This window comes from Pogona vitticeps, chromosome 4 (assembly GCF_051106095.1).
Source record: "Pogona vitticeps strain Pit_001003342236 chromosome 4, PviZW2.1, whole genome shotgun sequence".
NCBI classification, from domain to species: domain Eukaryota; kingdom Metazoa; phylum Chordata; class Lepidosauria; order Squamata; family Agamidae; genus Pogona; species Pogona vitticeps.
Genome location: NC_135786.1, coordinates 207,322,495 through 207,342,311, shown reverse-complemented (window position 1 = coordinate 207,342,311; position 19,817 = coordinate 207,322,495). Strand labels below are relative to the sequence as shown.

At 38.6% G+C, this 19,817-nt stretch overlaps 1 protein-coding gene across 2 annotated transcripts in view; it reads left to right on the top strand.

Moving 5' to 3' along the window:
- Positions 1-17,510, top strand: part of SNX16 (sorting nexin 16) — a 30,079-nt gene extending 12,569 nt beyond the window's left edge. For both annotated transcript variants that reach the window (XM_020787562.3, XM_020787563.3), the window contains 5 exons: positions 2,112-2,260; positions 12,040-12,109; positions 14,285-14,421; positions 15,303-15,422; positions 15,996-17,510. In XM_020787562.3, the coding sequence (XP_020643221.2) occupies positions 2,112-2,260; positions 12,040-12,109; positions 14,285-14,421; positions 15,303-15,422; positions 15,996-16,104 (585 nt within the window). In that variant the 3' untranslated portion in view covers positions 16,105-17,510. The remainder of the gene's footprint in view (positions 1-2,111; positions 2,261-12,039; positions 12,110-14,284; positions 14,422-15,302; positions 15,423-15,995) is intronic.
- The last annotated feature ends 2,307 nt before the right edge of the window (positions 17,511-19,817 follow it).

The following is a 19,817-nucleotide window of genomic DNA, read 5'->3' as shown; positions in this document are numbered from 1 at the left end:
ATCTCTTCCTGCTTCGAAGATTAATTTGAGGTTATAATTTAGCCAGTTGAAGCCTGAGGAGTGGAAGAACCATTCCAAAGTCATTTTGGGATTTATCTGTATAATTCCTGACTTGCAATACTGTTTAGACGTTCAGGATTTAATACCTGCAATCCATTATTCACCAGTTGATAGTTTTCTTCACCAGCTGGCTTATTCAGTGTAATTCTGGTTTATTAAACTGGTTTGCTGAATTTGCAGACATGACAAGATACTGTAATATAAACTCTCTGGTCATTTTGGAAGGGAACACGGTCCATACATGAAAGAGGAGGTGTTGCCAGTCTTCAATCTGAAGAATCCACAATATAAATCTGAGGCAAAGGGAAGTAACTAAATATTGTAGCAAAAACATGCTAATACCCAATGTTCTCAATCAAATGTATGCCTGGTGAACCCTGAAATATTGGAAACGTGGGGATTTACAGAAGTGTATATACATGGTAGTTTATACATTGATCTCAAATATAATAGGGAAACTATCATGAAAACACTGATAGTGTGAGTGATTCTGGTCTTGATTAATTTTCAGACATGCAGCTGGGTAATGACCTCAGACAATAACTTGATTAATTTTCAGACATTCAGTCAGCTTGATAAGAACAATGGAAGGAACACCACTATCTTCTTGTGTAGTGGGAGTGTATTGAGAATGATGTCACTGGCAGTGGCCAGCTGATGCTAATTAAAGAATGCCTGCTTGTGTGTGATTTGTGCACAGTGCAGTGAAATCACATGCAACCCAAAATTGAATCAGGGACTGTTTGATTAGCAGCAATATACTGCTCTCAGTGATAACATTTTCATTATTCTGGGATAGCTGTGCAACAGGATTTTGGCCAAAGAGTGGAAAGAGAACTTAAGGAGAAGTTTGGCTCAGAATCATGAAAGTCCCTATGTTTTTTGTTTAGCCTTTCCCATCACTAATCACAAGACACAGTTGTCTCTCCAGACTCAAGAAGGAATGCCATGAAGATCCAGTGCATCCTGCACATCCAAGTGGATGTTCACTTCCAATACCCAGTGTCACAAACAGTCAGACAATCAATGTGTGAGGATGATCCTACTAAAGTGGATATACATATTCAGCATAGTTGTAGACATTTCACAGGGTGTGAAATTGCCTGGTGATAGAATTTATCTAGGCACCCAGAACAGCAACCGAGGAGGAAGTGGACATTGATTCTGGAAATGTGGATTAGGCACTAGGGGTGGGAGTAGAAAATGATACAGATGAATCACAGGAAATGGGACATCAGGCAACCTGGGAAAATCTGTGAGTGGGCAGACCTAATTCCACAATAAAAATGAGGTGAATGGCTGGCGATTTTGCCATGAATACACTAGAGCGGCAACTCTGTGTGTTTGAGGGGTGAGGTTAGGAGGAAGGATAGAATATTTTGGCTGCAGAGACTGATGTTTTATAATGTTACATTTTAGTATTATAATCTGGTTTGGAATTTTGCTAAAGGAACACACAGCCATTGTGCTTTTTCATATACCATGAATGCAGAAGCTCTGATCTCATGACTGAGTTAAAGCATACCAAAGGCCATGCTTCCAGCCGATGGAGGTTATTATAGCAAATGGTATTCATTATGGTACCAGTGGGCAGTCTAACCTGCTGATTTGTTTTAAGTGATTCAGGACTAGATTTATTTCCTTCCAAAGCTTTAGAATGACTAATTTAAGTTCACACTTGTATATTGCCTGACTTAGGTAGGGACTTGTAAGCAAAAAAGGCATTTTTTTCAGCTTACCTATATTTTGCATTCTACAGAAAGGTAACTCCTCTTAATTCAGTTAGTTAGGGATGAGGATATACAAGTCATACACTTAATTTACCAAAAAGAAATCTTGTTCCTTGCTGCCATAAGAATCTTCCCCATGCAGCTTGAGTCAATAAAAGATGTATTAAGTAAGATGAATACAAAATCCAGACTATATGTATAAGAATGCAATCATGTCTGACTCTTTCAGGAAGTGATCTTGGTGGATTATCATCTACTGCTGTGTCTTCTCTATGGCAAGTGTTGTGTCTGACTAGCGTGACCTGTTTTATTTTTTTCCAGCTCAAAGAGATGTTTCCTGGTTTTCGACTGGCACTTCCACCAAAGCGATGGTTCAAGGATAATTATAATCCTGACTTCCTGGATGATAGACAGCTGGGGCTACAAGCATTCCTGCAGAATTTAGTAGCCCATAAAGACATTGCTAACTGGTATGTGATCTTCATGATCCTAAAACTGTAATCCTTTCAATACTGTAACAGAAGAGTGTGGTCCTTTTAGGTATTCCAACAGAGTTTGTGAATAATTAATCATTGTTGCTGTGCAAAGTATTTCAAAGTGTAGGAAGCTAAGCTGACCTAAATTACATTGAGACATGTCTGTGCAAGAGGGGAAATTGCAAAAGTGGTTTTGAGCGAGAGTCTGTAAAAATACTTTGTACAGCTCGGTTCTAGCAAGGATCATAGTAGCAAGGTAGTGAATGATGTAAAGTTCCTGAAAACAGAAAAGGCGTGAAGGAAGAAGTGTATTTGTAACCAGGGAAAGCATTTTTTGGTGCATGCAATCTGGTTGCAAAATTCAGGGTAGTAAATTTGAATGGAATACTTTTCATCCTATCCTGTACATTTGCAGGGTATTAATATTTCATATTCATATTTCAGTCCTTGAAATTTCATATCCTTTTCATTTAAGAGGGAATTTCTGATATATTGCACAGCCTTGAATTGTTTGTTAGGAGCCTTGTGGTGCAGTACTGAAGCCAACACTCAGCTCACAACCTGTTTTTGTTTACTGTCTTTTAGAGTGGTATTTGTTTGATCCTTTTTAGTGTTTGATCCTTTTTAGTGTTTGTATGCTCACTGTTTTTAGCTTTAAACATTGACTTTTAATGATGTAAGCTATTTTGGGTCCTTTTTAAGGAGAAAGATGGGTTAAAATGTTTTAAATAAATAAAAATGTATTTTTTGTTAATTGCAGTTGACTAAGGATGGGTAATTATAATGGAGCCCTGCATTAATGGATGGGGCAGAAGATAGAAGTAATTAGTTTCTCAGAAGAGCCAAAAATCTACTGATGGAAATGAGTCCTTTATTTTCTGTCAACGTTTGCTATACATAAATTTTGTGTCTTTTTCTTCAGAGAGCTGCATCATTTGTTAGCCTGCTTGAGTTCTATCAAAGAAATTACTGCTTTTGCTGCTGTTCGAGTTGCATGCAGAACTCTTCCAAAATACTTTATATTATATCATGGAGTATTTGGGATATAATGAGTAAACAAAAACAAACCATTTCTGACATCTGAAGAGAAACTACTCTAAATGAGCTAATGACTCTTAGTTCTGTCAAGACAGCTTCCAATACTAAAACTAGCAGGAATACCAGATTTGGAAGGATCCAAAACCCTTTAGTAGCTCCTAAGCCCAGCTCTTTCAAGTATTCTTTTTCTCATCTCTACTTTCCCTCTTCTTATTTTTTACAGTTTTTTTCTTCTCTTTTCACCTGCTTCCCAGGCAACAATGCATACTCTTAAAGTCCCTTTAGCATCCATGCTAATTTTCAGATACCTACATTTCATAGACTAAGAGGCAGACACAGATACACATTCTCTCTTTTTATTCTCTTCTAGATAGCATATTAGCAAGGAGAGACAAGAGGGCCTTCTTAAATGAACAATGCAAAGAAATAGAGGAAAATAATAGAAAAGGAAAAACCAGAGATCTGTTCAGGAAAATTGGAGATATTAGAGGAACATTTTGTGCAAAGATGGACATGATAAAGGACAAAAATGGTAGGGACCTCACAGAAGCAGAAGACATCAAGAAGAGGTGGCAAGAATACACAGAGGAATTATACCAGAAAGATTTGGATATCCCGGACAACCCAGATAATGTGGTTGCTGACTTTGAGCCAGACATCCTGGAGAGTGAAGTCAAGTGGGCCTTAGAAAGCCTGGCTAACAACAAGGCCAGTGGAGGTGATGGCATTCCTTTTGAACTATTTAAAATCTTATAAGATGACACTGTTAAGGTGCCACATTCAATATGCTAGTAAGTTTGGAAAACTCAACAGTGGCCAGAGGACTGGAAAAGATCAGTTTACATCCCAATCCCTAAGAAGGGCAGTGCCAAAGAATGCTCCGTACAATTGCACTCATTTCACACGCTAGCAAGCTTATGCTCAAAATCCTCCAAAGTAGGCTTCAGCACTACGTGGACCGAGAACTCCCAGAAGTACAAGCTGGATTCTGAAGGGGCAGAGGAACCATAGACCAAATTGCTAACATGCGCTGGATTATGGAGAAAGCCAGAGAGTTCCAGAAAAACATTTACTTCTGCTTCATTGACTATGCAAAAGCCTTTGACTGTGTGGACCACAGCAAACTATGGCAAGTCCTTAAAGAAATGGGAGTGCCTTACCACCTTATCTATCTCCTGAGAAACCTATACGTGGGACAGGAAGCAACAGTTAGAACTGGATATGGAACAACTGATTGGTTCAAAATTGGGAAAGGAGTACGACAAGGCTGTATATTGTATCCCTGCTTATTTAACTTATATGCAGAATACATCATGCGAAAGGCTGGACTGGAGGAAGCCCAAACTGGAATTAAGATTGCCGGAAGAAATATCAACAACCTCAGATATGCAGATGATACCACTCTGATGGCAGAAAGTGAGGAGGAATTAAGGAAGCTTGTAATGAGGGTGAAAGAGGAGAGTGCAAAAAACGGTCTGAAGCTCGACATCAAAAAAACTAAGATCATGGCCACTGGTCCACTAGTCCCATCACCTCCTGGCAAATAGAAGGGGAAGATATGGAGGCAGTGACAGATTTCACTTTCTTGGGCTCCATGATCACTGCAGATGGGGACAGCAGCCCCGAAATTAAAAGACGCCTGCTTCTTGGGAGGAAAGCGATGACAAACCTTGACAGCATCTTAAAAAGCAGAGACATCACCTCGCCAACAAAAGTCCGCATAGTCAAAGCTATGGTTTTTCCTGTAGTGACGTATGGAAGTGAGAGCTGGACCATAAAGAAAGCTGACCACCGAAGAATTGATGCTTTTGAACTGTGGTGCTGGAGGAGGATCTTGAGAGTCCCCTGGACTGCAAGGAGAACAAACCTATCCATTCTAAAGGAAATCAAACCAGAGTGCTCACTGGAAGGACAGATCCTGAAGCTGAGGCTCCAATACTTTGGCCATCTCATGAGAAGAGAAGAATCCTTGGAAAACACCTTGATGTTAGGAAAGTGTGAAGGCAAGAGGTGAAGGGGACAACAGAGGATGAGATGGTTGGACAGTGTCATCGAAGTAACGAATATGAATTTGACACAACTCCGGGAGGCAGTGGAAGATAGGAGGGCCTGGCGTGCTCTGGTCCATGGGGTCACGAAGAGTCGGACACGACTGAAGGACTAAACGAACGAGATAGCATATTATTTATTTATTTAGTAAAGTATTTCTGAAGCACCCTATACATACCAATCTCAGGGCAGAGTACAATGATTTTAAAAGAATCTAAGGCCATTCAAATACTCAACAATGTAAAACATTTTGAAATACTTAAGAACAACTTAACAATTCAAGGCAACAAAAAAGAACAAAGTGTCCCCTTTAGGGTTTCTTCTTGGCATGCAGTCAAAACTGCTGCATGTGCTGGTTGTTCAAAGGCATACTGAAACACATTAACTTTGTACTTGAGACAGCAATGGACTTTTCTGCATTCAACTTAATCCTGGGATGCTTGCCAGTGGAAAAGAACATTGGAAGTGGCTATATATTGTGATTCCTAAGGGCTGTCTTAGAGGCTGAAGGCATTATTTTACAATCAAAATTCAACTACTGCACCATATATTGAACACTGGACATCACAGATCTGGCCACAAAAGATAAAGTAATATGTAATAGGAGAGGAGTCAGTGAAAATTATTTGAATGTGTAGGTGACTTCCAGTGGTTTACTTGAATGGAAAAGGGACTATAAAAGCTATTTTTCAAAAAGTTAGCTTCCCTATCTTCTTTCCCCTAATTTCTATCCACCATCATTGTCTGTTCCATGTATATCTTGTCTATATTTGTGTGTCTGTAAGCATGAATGATCTTTATGGTATTGAAATAAGTATACAGAATATTTGGTATATTAAGTGAGATGTCAGGAAGGGTGGGAAAGAAGATGCTAAGGAGACGTGTGTGAGTTGAATCAAAGACAGACACACACTTGATGTGTTTGGGAAAAAAGTAAAAAAAAAACCTGAAATCTGAAAAAGTACTGCCAGCTACATCTCTTGATAGTATGTCAGATGAAACATTTTAGTTAGAGTCTTCATCTTTATAATGACACGTCATTTTTGTTACTTGATTTTAACTCCATTATTGGAATTGTTCTCAGTTCGTAATTGTTTATTTAAAAGGAAGTGGGGAAGATCCTGGACACACTGAATAAAATCCTTCTTAAGTGCGACACTTTCTTAAATACAGTATTATCTGCAATACTGATGAAATCTTCACAGTATAGCACTATGCATGTCTGTTCAAAAGTTTAGTCCCATTATGCTGAGAGGGCCTAATTCCAGGTATGCACAGGGATGGATCTACTATGAAGCCTATGAAGCTTAAGCTTCAGGGCCCCTAAACCTGAAGGCACCCAAGAACTGACTTTAGTCCATATTTTTTAAAAAAATATTTGGTGATCTGTCATGGGACAACCTCATTGAAGAAGATAACAGTGGTTACCCATACTTTGTTCTTGATTGCAAAGAGGCCTCCGTAACAGTTCAAGCTTGAGGGTCTCAAAAATGTAGATCTGCCACTAGGTATACATGTGTATTATTGCAGTCTTGATTCACTGTGATGTAATTACCTTGCAGTGTCACCTTAGTAGCAGTAATATAAATTGGAAAGCTAAATATTAATGGCATTACGTAAGACATGAATGCTTTAAAAGTGTTGAATGAAACTCTTTAGAAATGTGTGAGTTCAGCTATTCATAGACATCACACAATGTGCCATTGACATAGCTCAAGCTAATACCACTTCCCAAGGTTTCTTAATACAGTATACATATTTGGATTCTGTGGAATATACAGAGAGGCCTTAAGCCTCTATTGCAGAAGCTTGGATTATTATTATTTTATTTCTAACAAGTTGGACCAGAATTACTTCTGACTCCACCCTGTCTTGGAGGAAAATCTAATAAATTGATTGAATGCTCTGCTGTTCTTGACACAGTGAGTTCCAATAGCAGTTGGAATTTTCTCTACATGCTTTCTATTGCTATATTGCCTGCCTTAGTGCAACCAAGCTAAAGTAGTCATGCTTAAACAGCTTTTCATAACTTCCAGTTATTGCAAAACCCATTAAAGATAGAATTGTTTCCTACACAAGACTTGTCTTTCTTACTGTGGTTTGCTAAATACTGCTGTTGCTCCCTTTATGTCCCTCTAACAAGTCCTAAGTGGACTTTTTGAGAATATTGCTTTTAGAATCCTGTCAGTGATTTATGCATGTGTAAGTTAAATTGTGTATCATAACTGCAGTGAATTGCTGCTAACTGCCAAGCCATTGGTCTCATTATGAGGTGCATATGTGACTTAGAATGGCAGAACGGTCAAGCTGGACGGGATCCGGGGTGGTGGTGGTGGTGGTGTGTCCTGCTTCAATCCCATCTGCCGGAGCAGGAAACCCCCAGCCGTGCCCCTATAAAGGAGGGTCCACCCGATGGCCCTCTGAGGCGGTCCGTTCCGCTCCCGAACTGCTTTGACGGTCAGCCCATTGGGCAAAATCTCCCTTCTTGTTATTTGAATCCTTTGCTTCCGGGCCTCCCTTCTGGAGCTGGCACCAACCCCTCTCGCTCCGTCTTCCATCCACGGGACAGCTTTTCAGATTCTCTAATTTCTAGCCTTTTAAAAGAGCGTGTCCCAGGACCGCGCGAATTCTCAAATTTTATATCTGGCCTTAATATGGTAAATAGGAAGGGCAATGAGATTTGCATAAGCCGGGGAGTCAGGAAAGTTTTAAGGATCAGATCATACTTTTGCACTATTAAAGAGCAGGCCGGGTAGGTGGGGCTCGTCAGCCATGGAAGGCAGCCCATCTAGGAGAAGGAAAACTCCAATTTCAAACCTCCACTGCCTTGTGGCTATATCCACTCATGGAAAAGGCTTCAGGAGTTAACCTCGAGGCAAAATCCGGAGCTGGAGTCCCGAAGGCAGCATGTGTCGTTCTGCCAACTCCTGCGACATTGCTGGAACCAGTTGTATTGGCTCTTGCCTTTCCATTGGACCATTTCAGCAATGTGGAGGGGGGGATCTGCTGCTTGGGTAACAGCCTATCTTCCATATTACCTTACCCGGGCTTCATGCTCTGGAGAGGACACTCCTCGATTCAGAGCATGTTACCATAGTCTCTCGAGACTGAAGGATGCCTATGATGATGTGACTGCAAAACAGATCAGTGCCTAGTAATGTGGTTGGCACTTCATTAGTTAGCAGCAATTTGTCAGAGTGACTTATGCAATTGAACCTAGTCCATGTGTAAATTGGCAACAAGATTCTAACCTATATGTGTATTTAGCATTATAGCCGACATCACACATGGAACATCATACTAGGGGGAGGTTGTTATAACAACATATTTACTGGATCACAGCAAAGACTGATAGTCTAGTACTGTTTTAAGCCGTGGGTAGCCAGCCACTTCTGTGAAGCTGCCCAATGGGCCATGCGTGTAAATGCTTTCCCCCTGTTTTCTGCATAGCATGGGGGGTAATAAACTAGAATCCCTTTTGGAGTGCAATTCACAGACTCCCCCAATGAGCATGACCAAAACATGTAACTTTTCCAAATTTTGGTTTGGTTTGGTTCTCTCTCCCCCCTCCCCCTTTTTTGTTTTCTCATGTTGTTTCTTTTTTGGTTGGTTGGTTGGTTGGTTGTTTTACAATTGGTACCACCTTAGCTCAGTGGGTTAGGTATCTGGCTATGGAGCCAGAGGTTGGGAGTTCAGTTTTCTGCTCTGCCTCCCAGAAGAGCCAGCCTGTGTGTCATTGGGCAAGGCACACAATCACAGGATGCTCCCTGAAGAAGGGAATGGTAAACCACTTCTGAGTACTCTATATGTAGAAAACCCTGCAAAGGTTGTCCATAAATTAGAACTAACTTGATGGTACACAGTTATTATCACCATCTTACAGTCAGGGAGATTCCATAAGTAAATTAATATGTATAGCTCGGAATTGTTAACTATGATACATATACATTTGAATTGCATGTTTTCTAGTAAAAGAACTTTGCTTCTTTTGCTAATGATATAGGTGACTGAACTGCCCAAAGTTGCATAGCAAGAAAGGCAGGATATCTAACTGTTTTGAAAGACAAAGTGATATAAACAACTTTAAATCGGTGCTTGAATGTAATAACTCTTTGTCATCCTTCTTCCATGTGGTAGGTTTACAGCCTAATCATTTATAATACAAACAGTGTCGTTAATACTCACAGAATAGTCCTTACCAGTTCCATCTAAATGCATTTTGCGGGCCAAGTGAATTCAAGGGTGAAGAGGACAATGGTGAGCAGTGATGCTTTCATGTAATATGCTGTTCTGAGATGGTCATTTGCAACTTCATTCCAACATCCTTTCAAAACAGCAGTTCAACCATGAAAAGAAGCCCCACTGTAATCTAACTACGTTTGGAAAGAGTCAGCAATTATAATTCAAATGAAGCAAAGAAGCTTTGTTTCTAGTTTTCTAAATAGTTAATTTGGCTGGAATAATATTATGACTGGGAAAAGATAAAATCTGAGCAGGGAAACGGACAGAGCTGGGATCCTGTGCGTGTGATGGTGATAGTAATTGCTGACTATTATTCTTTGTATTCAGTAATACAGTTTCTCTGAGGCCCAGTCCATCCATGCACACTTCCAGAGGAAGTCCTGTCTGAGGTCTAGCCCACTGGTTCTTAACCTTTTTGAAAGAAGCGCCCCCTTGAGCCATTGAGGAAGTTATCATCGCCCCCTCCCCGCGGTGATGATATCTTTCTTATTTATTTATTTATTTATTTATTTATTTATTTATTTATTTATTTATTTATTTATTTATTTATTTATTTATTTATTTATTTATTTATTTATTTAAGACTCTTAAATGCAATGACCCCTGAAAACAAAATTCAATTGCAAGAAAATGAAATGCCCCCCAAAAGTAACATTTAATGATTTAGCTGCAAGCGAATTTTAAGACGCAAAAAGAAATATAAAAAGGGCATAAAAACAAACCACAATGCAGGAACTAAAAATTTCAAGACGAAAACTCTGAAAGTAAATTAAGATTGGAGGAAAATATATACATTCATGCACACTGTAAAAAGGCTGAAGCCATCTTCACAGGTTTGGCTTGCTCCAGCACTCCCCTACCGCCCCCCTTCTGCTCCAGAGCCCCCACACCGCCCCTTTTCATTCTACCGCCCCCCTGAAAAATGAAATCGCCCCCTGGGGGGCATTATCGCCCACGTTAAGAACCACTGGTCTAGCCCATATGTGTAAACTGGAGCTGGATGATGGAAGCCCTGCGGCCAACTACAGGGCTTCTCCCGTCATTCTGAAACTTTCAGCATACCAATACCCTTAATTCTTTAAAGAAAGAAAGGAAAAACCAGCTGTTTGCAAGAGGGAGAAAGATAATGTTGGCATACAGAAACAGACAAAACTATGAGTTTTTTTTATAGAAATTGCTTACAATATGAAAAACAGATTCATTTGACATATGGTATTGGAGGAGAGCTTTAATATCCTCCACTGTGATTATATTTAAGCCGCTATTGTACTAGTATGAGTCTGAGGTTAGATGTAAAATGTTTGTGTTTCACAAAGTGGACTACTAGAAGGATCCTATCTCCTGGCTTCTTAGGTACTGTAATATTTTCCATGTATAAAACTACACTTTTCCCTTAAATAATTAGACAAAAAAATTGAGGGTCGTGTTATACACAAAAGGCAGCCACTTTCCCTTTTGCTTTACCCATTTCCTAAGCCCCGTAGGGCTTAAGAAAGCAGCCATGGAAGGGCTTCAGGATCAAAGGGCTGTGATTGTGCAGCCCTTTCATCGCTGCTTTACCCGAAGAGAGTCTTCCCTTCCTTTTCGCTAAGCCCCGTGGCTTTGCAAAAGGCAAGGAAAAAAGGTGGTCACTTTGACAAGCCATTTTGAAGCCCTGTGGCTTTGCAAAAGGCAAGGAAAAGCAACTGTCAAAGTGACCGCCACTTTTCCCTGCCTTTTGGGAAGCCACGGGGCTTAGCAAAAAGGAAGGGAAAAGCGGCAGTCAAAGGGAGCCCTTTGATCCCTGCTTTTCCCTGCCTTTTGCTAAGCTCCATGGCTTAGCAAAAGGAAGGGAAAAGCAGGGATCAAATTTTCTAATTTGGGGTTAGAACAGTGGGTCATCTTATACATTAGGTCATCTTATAAATGGAAAAATACAGTATTCCCCTATTTGATTTTTTTTACGGGGCCTGTTTTTCTTGGATAGATTTTTTGATACTTGCTCTGAATAGCATAGATGACTATTACACGTGACAGAATGATACAGTGCACAACTTGTGTAGTTAAGGTGGTGCTCAGATTCCATTATCCTTGAAGTATATCTGCAATAAACACAGTGTCCGCAAGATGCCTTATCTTATACAATTGTGTGACCCCTTGAAAAAGGAGAAACACATGGGTTTTCTAAAAGCAATAAACACTATTTCTTAGCATCTTCGTTGAATCTTTGCCTATTTTTGCTATCATACATTTCTGTCTTTATGACTATATGCATTTATGAATAGTAGGGAGCATGCAAATTGTAAGGAAAATATTTATGGTGCTGCATTTAAAATACAGATCTTTATTTAAATAAAGCCCAGCTTGCTTTTTTTCAGACAACTACCTGGCTTCATTTGGATCCACACTTTTAAGCTGTTCTCTTTTGTTTTGGAATTCAACATCTTACTCTTTTTCTTCCACAGCCTTGCAGTAAGGGAGTTTCTTTGCTTGGATGATCCTCCCGGTCCATTTGACAGTCTTGAAGAGAGCAGAGTGAGTATGATAATGTTCTTAGAACAAATCACTTTTTTAAAAGACACAATTAAATATGATAATTGAAAGGTAGTTTCCTTGGTAAGAAGGTAACGTTATATTTTTTATGGGTGATAGCCGCCTCGAGTGGTCTTAAGACCAGATAGGCGGGATATATAACTAACTAACTAACTAACTAACTAACTAACTAACTAACTAAATAAATAAATAAATAAATAAATAAATAAATAAATAAATAAATAAATAAATAAATAAATAAAATTTGTTCCTCATTTACCATAGCCATTAAAACATATATTCCTGCCACACAAAAAGGGAAAATAATACAGTATAGAGGCAGATAATGTATAGTGGCTACATTAATACAACAAGCAGTAAAAACTGCAAGAGGAGAAGCCCAGCAGTGCAACAAGGATCACTTGGGAATTATAAGTAATGAAATAGAATGAGGACGTACTAAGGGATGATCCTCAAGATTTTCTTAATTTTGTACACTGTCATTTTGAATTGACCATGTTGTCTTCCTTTATTTTTTGTCTGCCAGAACTTTGAAAATCGTATGTTCTTCTGCAGTGCACATAATTTTTGATAATTCAGATGCAATGTACTGTTAAGATCTACATCTAAGATACAGCTCTTTCATATGAGTACAGACATGAAACTATTATTTAATTAGAATAAAAGGACATGCTATGCTCATGGTTAATAGTACATGTCAGAGTACAAATGAGGAAAACTGCTGAATTATGTAAGTTCCTCTGTTATTTAAGTTAATGATGAATTTTGAAATGTAAAGCCAAAATCCTCTTGTGACTATGTAAAGCTGTGTATACATGGTCAAATACCACCACCAGATTTGCTACAATTATAAAATGGGTGAATTCAAAGGATTGGTTTTACTGACTGCATGATGCAAAGGCTGATTCAAATTCGCCAGCCCTTTTTGCTCCCAGAGCAGCTTTTTTTTCCTGTGCCATTGGGGAGCTTCTACTTTTTCAAGCCAGAGCAATTTGAACAGGCTTCTTCCTGTATGCTTAGTTGTGATACATTTTTCTAAAGACTCTGGGAGAGGGAGGCATGCGTTCATGACATACACAGTGGGGAACATGCCCCCACATTCTTCTCCCCCAGTCTTCAATTTTTTTATTATTTTTTTATTTTAAAATTAAAAAAAAATCTTAGCACTTGATCACCCTATCATTTTATCTTTGGGTCCTCGTTGTTATTATTTTCCACATTTATGCTCCATCAGAGGATTAGCAGAGGTGAGACCAGAGGAAGGATGGAAAGGAGGGAGGGCTGTGGGCCGGAATGTGAATCACATCACATCCAGTATGAATGTTGAATTCACTAATTTAGCTGCAGCCCCAGTGTGATTACTGGCTGCAATTTCAGACATACTGTAATATGGGCTGCAAACCATGGAGCAACAAATGCAAATCTGGTGTAGCCACACCCTAAACAGGCAAGTGCAAATGTGACCCTACTGGCAATACTTTCCCTTCTGCTTCTCTGCTTCCTCAGTTCAGGAAAACAATGGCTCATTCGGTCATATGATGGACAGCAAGTCATCAGGGAAATGCTCCTGCGCAATTACCCTTGCACATGTGTTGTTGTTGTTGTTTTTAATGAGTTTGATGCTAGCTCTCATTTGCAGACTTTCAGAGAAAAAACAGGGGGGCCCTGGTCATTGTTCTGTAATTTCTTGTACCAAATGATTTTAGCTGCATGATATAAGGACCATTTTCACATTTGTCCACGCACGCTGCCGCAGGTTACTGCAGTAGAACCAATCACCTTCCATTCATGACACAGTAGTTCCTATGCAGTAGTTCTGGTATGATGCATGTATATCATGCTGTAGTGAAAAGCTACACAAAGATGAGGTGAAAGCTGAGATTACAGCTTTTGTCATTCTGGAAGTCTTTTGACCTGTCGACTGGAACAAACTGTGTGTGAGACATTAAAAATCAAAGAACTACACCAAGAAACCATGCATAAGCATACGATCAGTGACAAGTCTTAACATTTCTTACACAATGATCGTATGCTTATGCATGGTTTCTTGGTGTAGTTCTTTGATTTTTAATGTCTCACACACAGTGAGATCAGTGTTAAGTCTTAACATTTCTTACACAATGATGTTATTTTTAAAAATATTATTTTCTCCCTTAGGCTTTCTGTGAAACACTAGAAGAAACCAACTACCGTCTGCATAAGGAGCTCACCGAAAAGCAAAAAGAGGTGGAAGTTCTCAAAAAATTATTACATGAGAAAGAAGAGTACATAGATGTATTGGAGAAAAGGATTGGGTAGGTTATAAGAAAGGAGTGACAAACTAGACTTGAGAGACCTGAGTTTGAATTCCTTTGGCCATGGAAACTCACTGGGACAAGGTGAAACCACTCCTTAAATATATCACATAGTTTGACACCCTGCTAAGGTCACTGTAAATCAGTCCCAACTTGCCAATACACACTGGTTGTAAGAAACCGCTTGAAATCAGACCACAATCTGTAAATCAGTAGCACCGAAATAATAAATAATGAACAGTGTAAATACCAGGATTTCTGAAATGACCATTCTACTTTCATTGTATTTATCCTGGAAAGCCAGGAGATCCTCCAAGGAACTGCCTTACATGATACTATATAAGGAACTGTAGTGAGAGATGGAACAGTAGCTTTGATTTTTGTGCAGGGAAGCCCTCGAGTGCATGCTTGGGGCTTTTCAATGCAGCTTAACTTGCTTTTCAGAGTTGAAGCACAGAGGACCCAAAATAAACAGCAGAACTGGGAATTTTCAAGCAGCTGCTTTGTAGAAAATGCAGTGCAGTTTCTTTGTTTTGTTGTAGACAAAAGTGTATCTCATGAAGCCAAGTTTTAGTTCACATTCAAAAAAGGAACATGTTATTCATATCTAGTAATGTAATTTCTAAAATGTTTACTTTTCCTGCATCAAATATAACCAAACAAGGACTGTATTGAAATATCCCAAAGAATTTGATAAACCCCTGCTAAATTATGAATACTCTTAAATATTTCAAGATTATTTAAATAATGTGTCTTACAATTGAGTGCTTAAAAAGTAAACAAACTGGAAAACAGTCTGAAAAGTATCTCATTCAGATGTCCTTTTATTATTTTCTAACTTGAATAGAGTGTTTTAAATATATATATTTATTTTGTTTCAGGGATTTAAATTTAGAGGAAATGAAGTCCCATACAATGTCAGGACAGGAGAGTGAGTGCAGTGGTGAAGTAGAGTCATCTGCAATAGAGGCAGATCAAGGTGCTATGGAAGAAGGCAACAGGTAAATTAAAAATTCTGTTGCTTTCGTTTAAAATTCTTCTGTAAAATGCATTTCACTTGTTGGTTTAATACACAGTCCTCTGGATGTTCTGTTACAATAATTCCCATTCCTTTCAAGGAATCTACCTGAAAGATACTTTCCAGAAGATTGTGCCTGCCTTTTGTAATCTAACAAGGTTAATTATAGATATGTAATTGTGTTTTCCTATCCCTTTCTCTTCAAAAGGTCCTTGAATAATATGGTACTTAACATTGGAATAGTTGAAGGTAATATCTGTTCAGGATAAGATATCCTGAATAACTTATGCTTAGGTAAACCTAGCTTGAATGAGAAACTATCTGACAGGCCTATCATGTGTGACTTCTGTTACCTGTTTTCCACAGCATTAAAACACAAGATGTCAAGCCTAAATTTGGATCTGTTGGGTCTTAGGGAGCAGTCGTCTATAAATTTGTAGTAAACAAGATTAAATCAAGTTTCCAAATGTTTCAGCAATCTGAATTACAAAATAGACATAACAATTAATTTACAAACATATTTGTCTGCTGTATAACTCATGTGTCTGTTTCGTAGTTCGGGAAAGGAGAATCAAGAAACATGTTGGAGCGGTTCCTTGGCTGAAAACTGTATACCAGAAATTGAAGTTGCAGAGGTGGCATATTCAGCTGATGGTGAGATATAAGCACCTCCTGCTGCCTTTACAGCAGTGTTTTTTTGTTTTTAAAAAAGGTGTCTGGGACACATTGAACAAAACATAGTAGCTCTGAAGGAGAAAAATGAGAATGCACAAGTGAATGTTTACATAAACCAATCTGGATAAACCTTTGGCATAGGAAAGAAAAACTGTGCTGATGTTATTAGCCTATTTAGATACATGCATATATATATGTTAATATATAAAAAGTTCTGGTTAATGCCAGGTGAAATTATGCCTAGAATCCTAAATGATGTGCATAAGTTACAATTTACCAACATGTAGAGGCTAAATGTCACACATGTAGATACCCAACAAGTTTTTTTTCTCCCCTGGCATGCTGTATATTACGTTTGCTACTTATACATGACACATTTTGTATGGACACCTTTTTGGTATCTGGTTTTTCAGATTCTTTATATAGGTATATAAGATACTGTGGGAAATGTAACTTTGCTCCCAGAGCTATGAAAAAAAGATATGATCTGTTCTGATTTTAAAATGATAAGTGGAGATTAAAACATGTAAAATTTTATGCAATAAACTAGGAAAGCTTACAATACCAAAATAATACTTCAGAAATGGGAATATGATTAAGCATTTTTTATGATGAAAAAATCTTAGCAAAGAAAACTACAGAATTCATGTGGAATACACTGTGGATGTTCACCTTCACTTGTAAATAATGCAAAAGCTGATATACTGTGTAATTGTTCTTAAATCCCATGACACCTTTGCCACAGAGCCATGTAATCACCAAATCAACAGCTCTGCCTTATATGAAAAACACTACCTCTTATGTTGTTGCTAATGCAGAAGTACGCTGTTTAAAATATGTACATTGTATACAGAAAGTTTGTGTTAAGCCATAGTTCTCCTGCAGTTAATTACTTTGGTTAAGTATAGTTACAGTTTATGTTTGTTTCTAGAATATTGAACACACAGATGTGCTACAATTAGTTCTTATTTTTCAAATTACGCCAAGCCCAATCATGCACTTTAAAACAAGAAAAATGACTTAATGTGCCAAGTGTATTGGCTTTTTTGAGTTGGACCTGTGGATGAAGGTGAGACCAGTTTGCACAGTTGTGCCTCTTAGCATTGCTTGTTTCAGATGTTTCCTTTAATAGTGTGGGTGAGCTTTATGGGATCTTCAAAAACATTCTGCTCAGCAGTTGTTGGCTGAAAGTGCCTTTTGTCCGCTCTTCCAGTGGGAAGAATGCTGCTTTTGTTCTTCACTGTGCCACCTAGTTCTTTGTTTTAATGCTGTTAACACACAGTCTCCATGTGCTTGTTGTCTTCAATGCTCACTTTGTATTTTGGGGTTTAAAGACAAAGATCTGTGCAGAAGTGTATAAAAGCATCTGGGGCAAATAAACTTTTGGACATGACAACATACTGTGTTTCTGTCTTCTGTTAAATATATGGTCAGTAAAAATGGCCAGAACACAAAACAAACTTCATAGTTGACCTTTGTGAATCTGCCTGTAGCATATGAAGTCTTACAATTCCTTTAAAGTACATTGTGACTTTTGCCCCTTGTGGCCCCTGTTTGTCTCCCCAAAACTGAGAGCTCACAAAGGCAAAAGAACACCTTTCCAGATGTTGCCACCGGTTGATTTCTTTATCAATATACATTACTTTGAAAAGACGAAGGTCCATTCATCACTGTCTTTTGAATAAAACAGGTTTATTGATTACAGATGTTTCTATAATAATTCATAAGTATTTTCTTCAGGTTCATCAAGCATCAATAACAATCTTCTATATTATCATACAAGTTACTATTCACTCCTCAGAGTAATCACTCCTCAGATTCCCAAACTGTCTCTCTCTTCAAACTCAGATCCAGACTGTAAACTAAACTCCTCCTCTCTGGCTCCGCCCTTCAACATCTCTAGTGGCCCCACCTCTCAACCACACCAGCATAAAACATGTATTTAACATAATAAGGGCAAACGCCACATACATTTTAAATGTGATCCAATTTTCCAGGACCAGAGGTTCCATTCACTGGATTAGAGGAAAGGTAAAATATGTGATTGCATAGGTCACTTAGACACACATTCTAGCAACAGTTGCCTTTACTCAAGTTACCACAGGTAAATTGCATTCTGTTGTAAGGATTGTAACACAAAGTACTAGAAATTACTACTTTTTCAATCTCAGTTTGCATAAAATAATGCATGTGCTATATTTTCATTTTTTTTAAAGCCAGTGCTCAAGGCAGCTAGCAAAGTCATGAAAGAGATTCAAAATGCATTGGTTCTAGTTGTAGTAAAGTAAAAATAAGTGGAAAACTTTTCTCTGCTTATACTACAGAGGCAAACAAATAAACTGCCTAAACAAATCTGCTTTAACTGCATAACAAAGTAACAACTGGACAGTCAAAGCAGACCTTTTGTAGAAGAGAATTTCCAGTGGAATGGAGTTCCACAAGTGGAATGTGTAGAAAGAAAGTGCTCCAGTATCCCAATCAACCTTGCATTAACCCATGCTGAGACAAAGGGGAGGGCTGCTCTGTTGATGCCCCCATGTTGGCTGGGGAGTGATGTGAGTTGTGGTGAAACCTATTTAAAGAGCACAAGATCAGGGAAGGGTGACCTAAATCTATAGGCCAACTTGTCATCATTTTTGAACAGCTGCCTAGTTCCCTCGGTTTATAATCTTACCTTGCAACTGCAGAGCTGGAAGGGATCCTATGGAGGGTGCCAAGTCCAGCCCCTGTCAAAGAATGGGGAATCGAACTCCCAACTCTGGCTATGCAGCCAAATACCTAAACCACTCAGTTATCCAGCTTCCCGGCACTGCAGCACACATTGCTTTAATAAACAAGGAAGGGTGTGATCTTCAGAAGTAACAAGCCGTATTTTACCTAAGCTTTCATTGACGTAGTCAATGCAAATAAAAACAGACTTTTAGGTGCCACAAGCCTCTTTATTGGTTTTGCAGCAACAGACTAAAAAAACTGCTCTGTTCGTGCAGTAAAAGTTCCAATAGTGATAAATCCAGTAATGCCTCTGCCCTGCCCATGTATGCATGGATTAGACTCAGGTATCACTGACTTTGGCTCAGAACCAAGGGAAATTCTGTAATGTGTTGTAAAGTAAGATATTTTGTAACCCCCGGATAAGCAGCTTGCCCTGCCAGTATGGATATTGTGTTTTATTGCTTTATTATACACCTGGAAAGCATTAATCTAGGCAAGTGTTATTCATTAAAATGTGTCTATTCAAGTTTCAGTTACATATGTAGATATCTGGAGGTCAGTGTAGCAAAATATTTTACCTCAGTACTTTACAAATAAATTGATTTCCATTGAATTCAAAATAGATACTGGGATACTATAAATGTAACTTCATTTTTTTTTTTGAAAATGTAAATCTTTTTAATGAAAATTAATATTCAGGTTTATGTGCATATGTTCCAAGGCCTTGTATTTGAATCTGTCAACGATATGCATAATGTTGATAACACCTGTCTCTCTAGGCCCAGTTCAGTTTCTGATAGTCCCTTTAGCCAGCTGTAGCCATGCTTATTAATGGATCAGTTCTGCATTGTTTCTCTTAGTACCTCGTTCTCCCTCCCCAGTGTTCGTGCACAGATCTGCAGTTTGGTTTCTTGATTAAATAGAAATCAATAACTATTCTGAAGGACAGAGTCCCAGACTGAAAAGAAAGGAAAGCAAAAAAAGGAGTGTG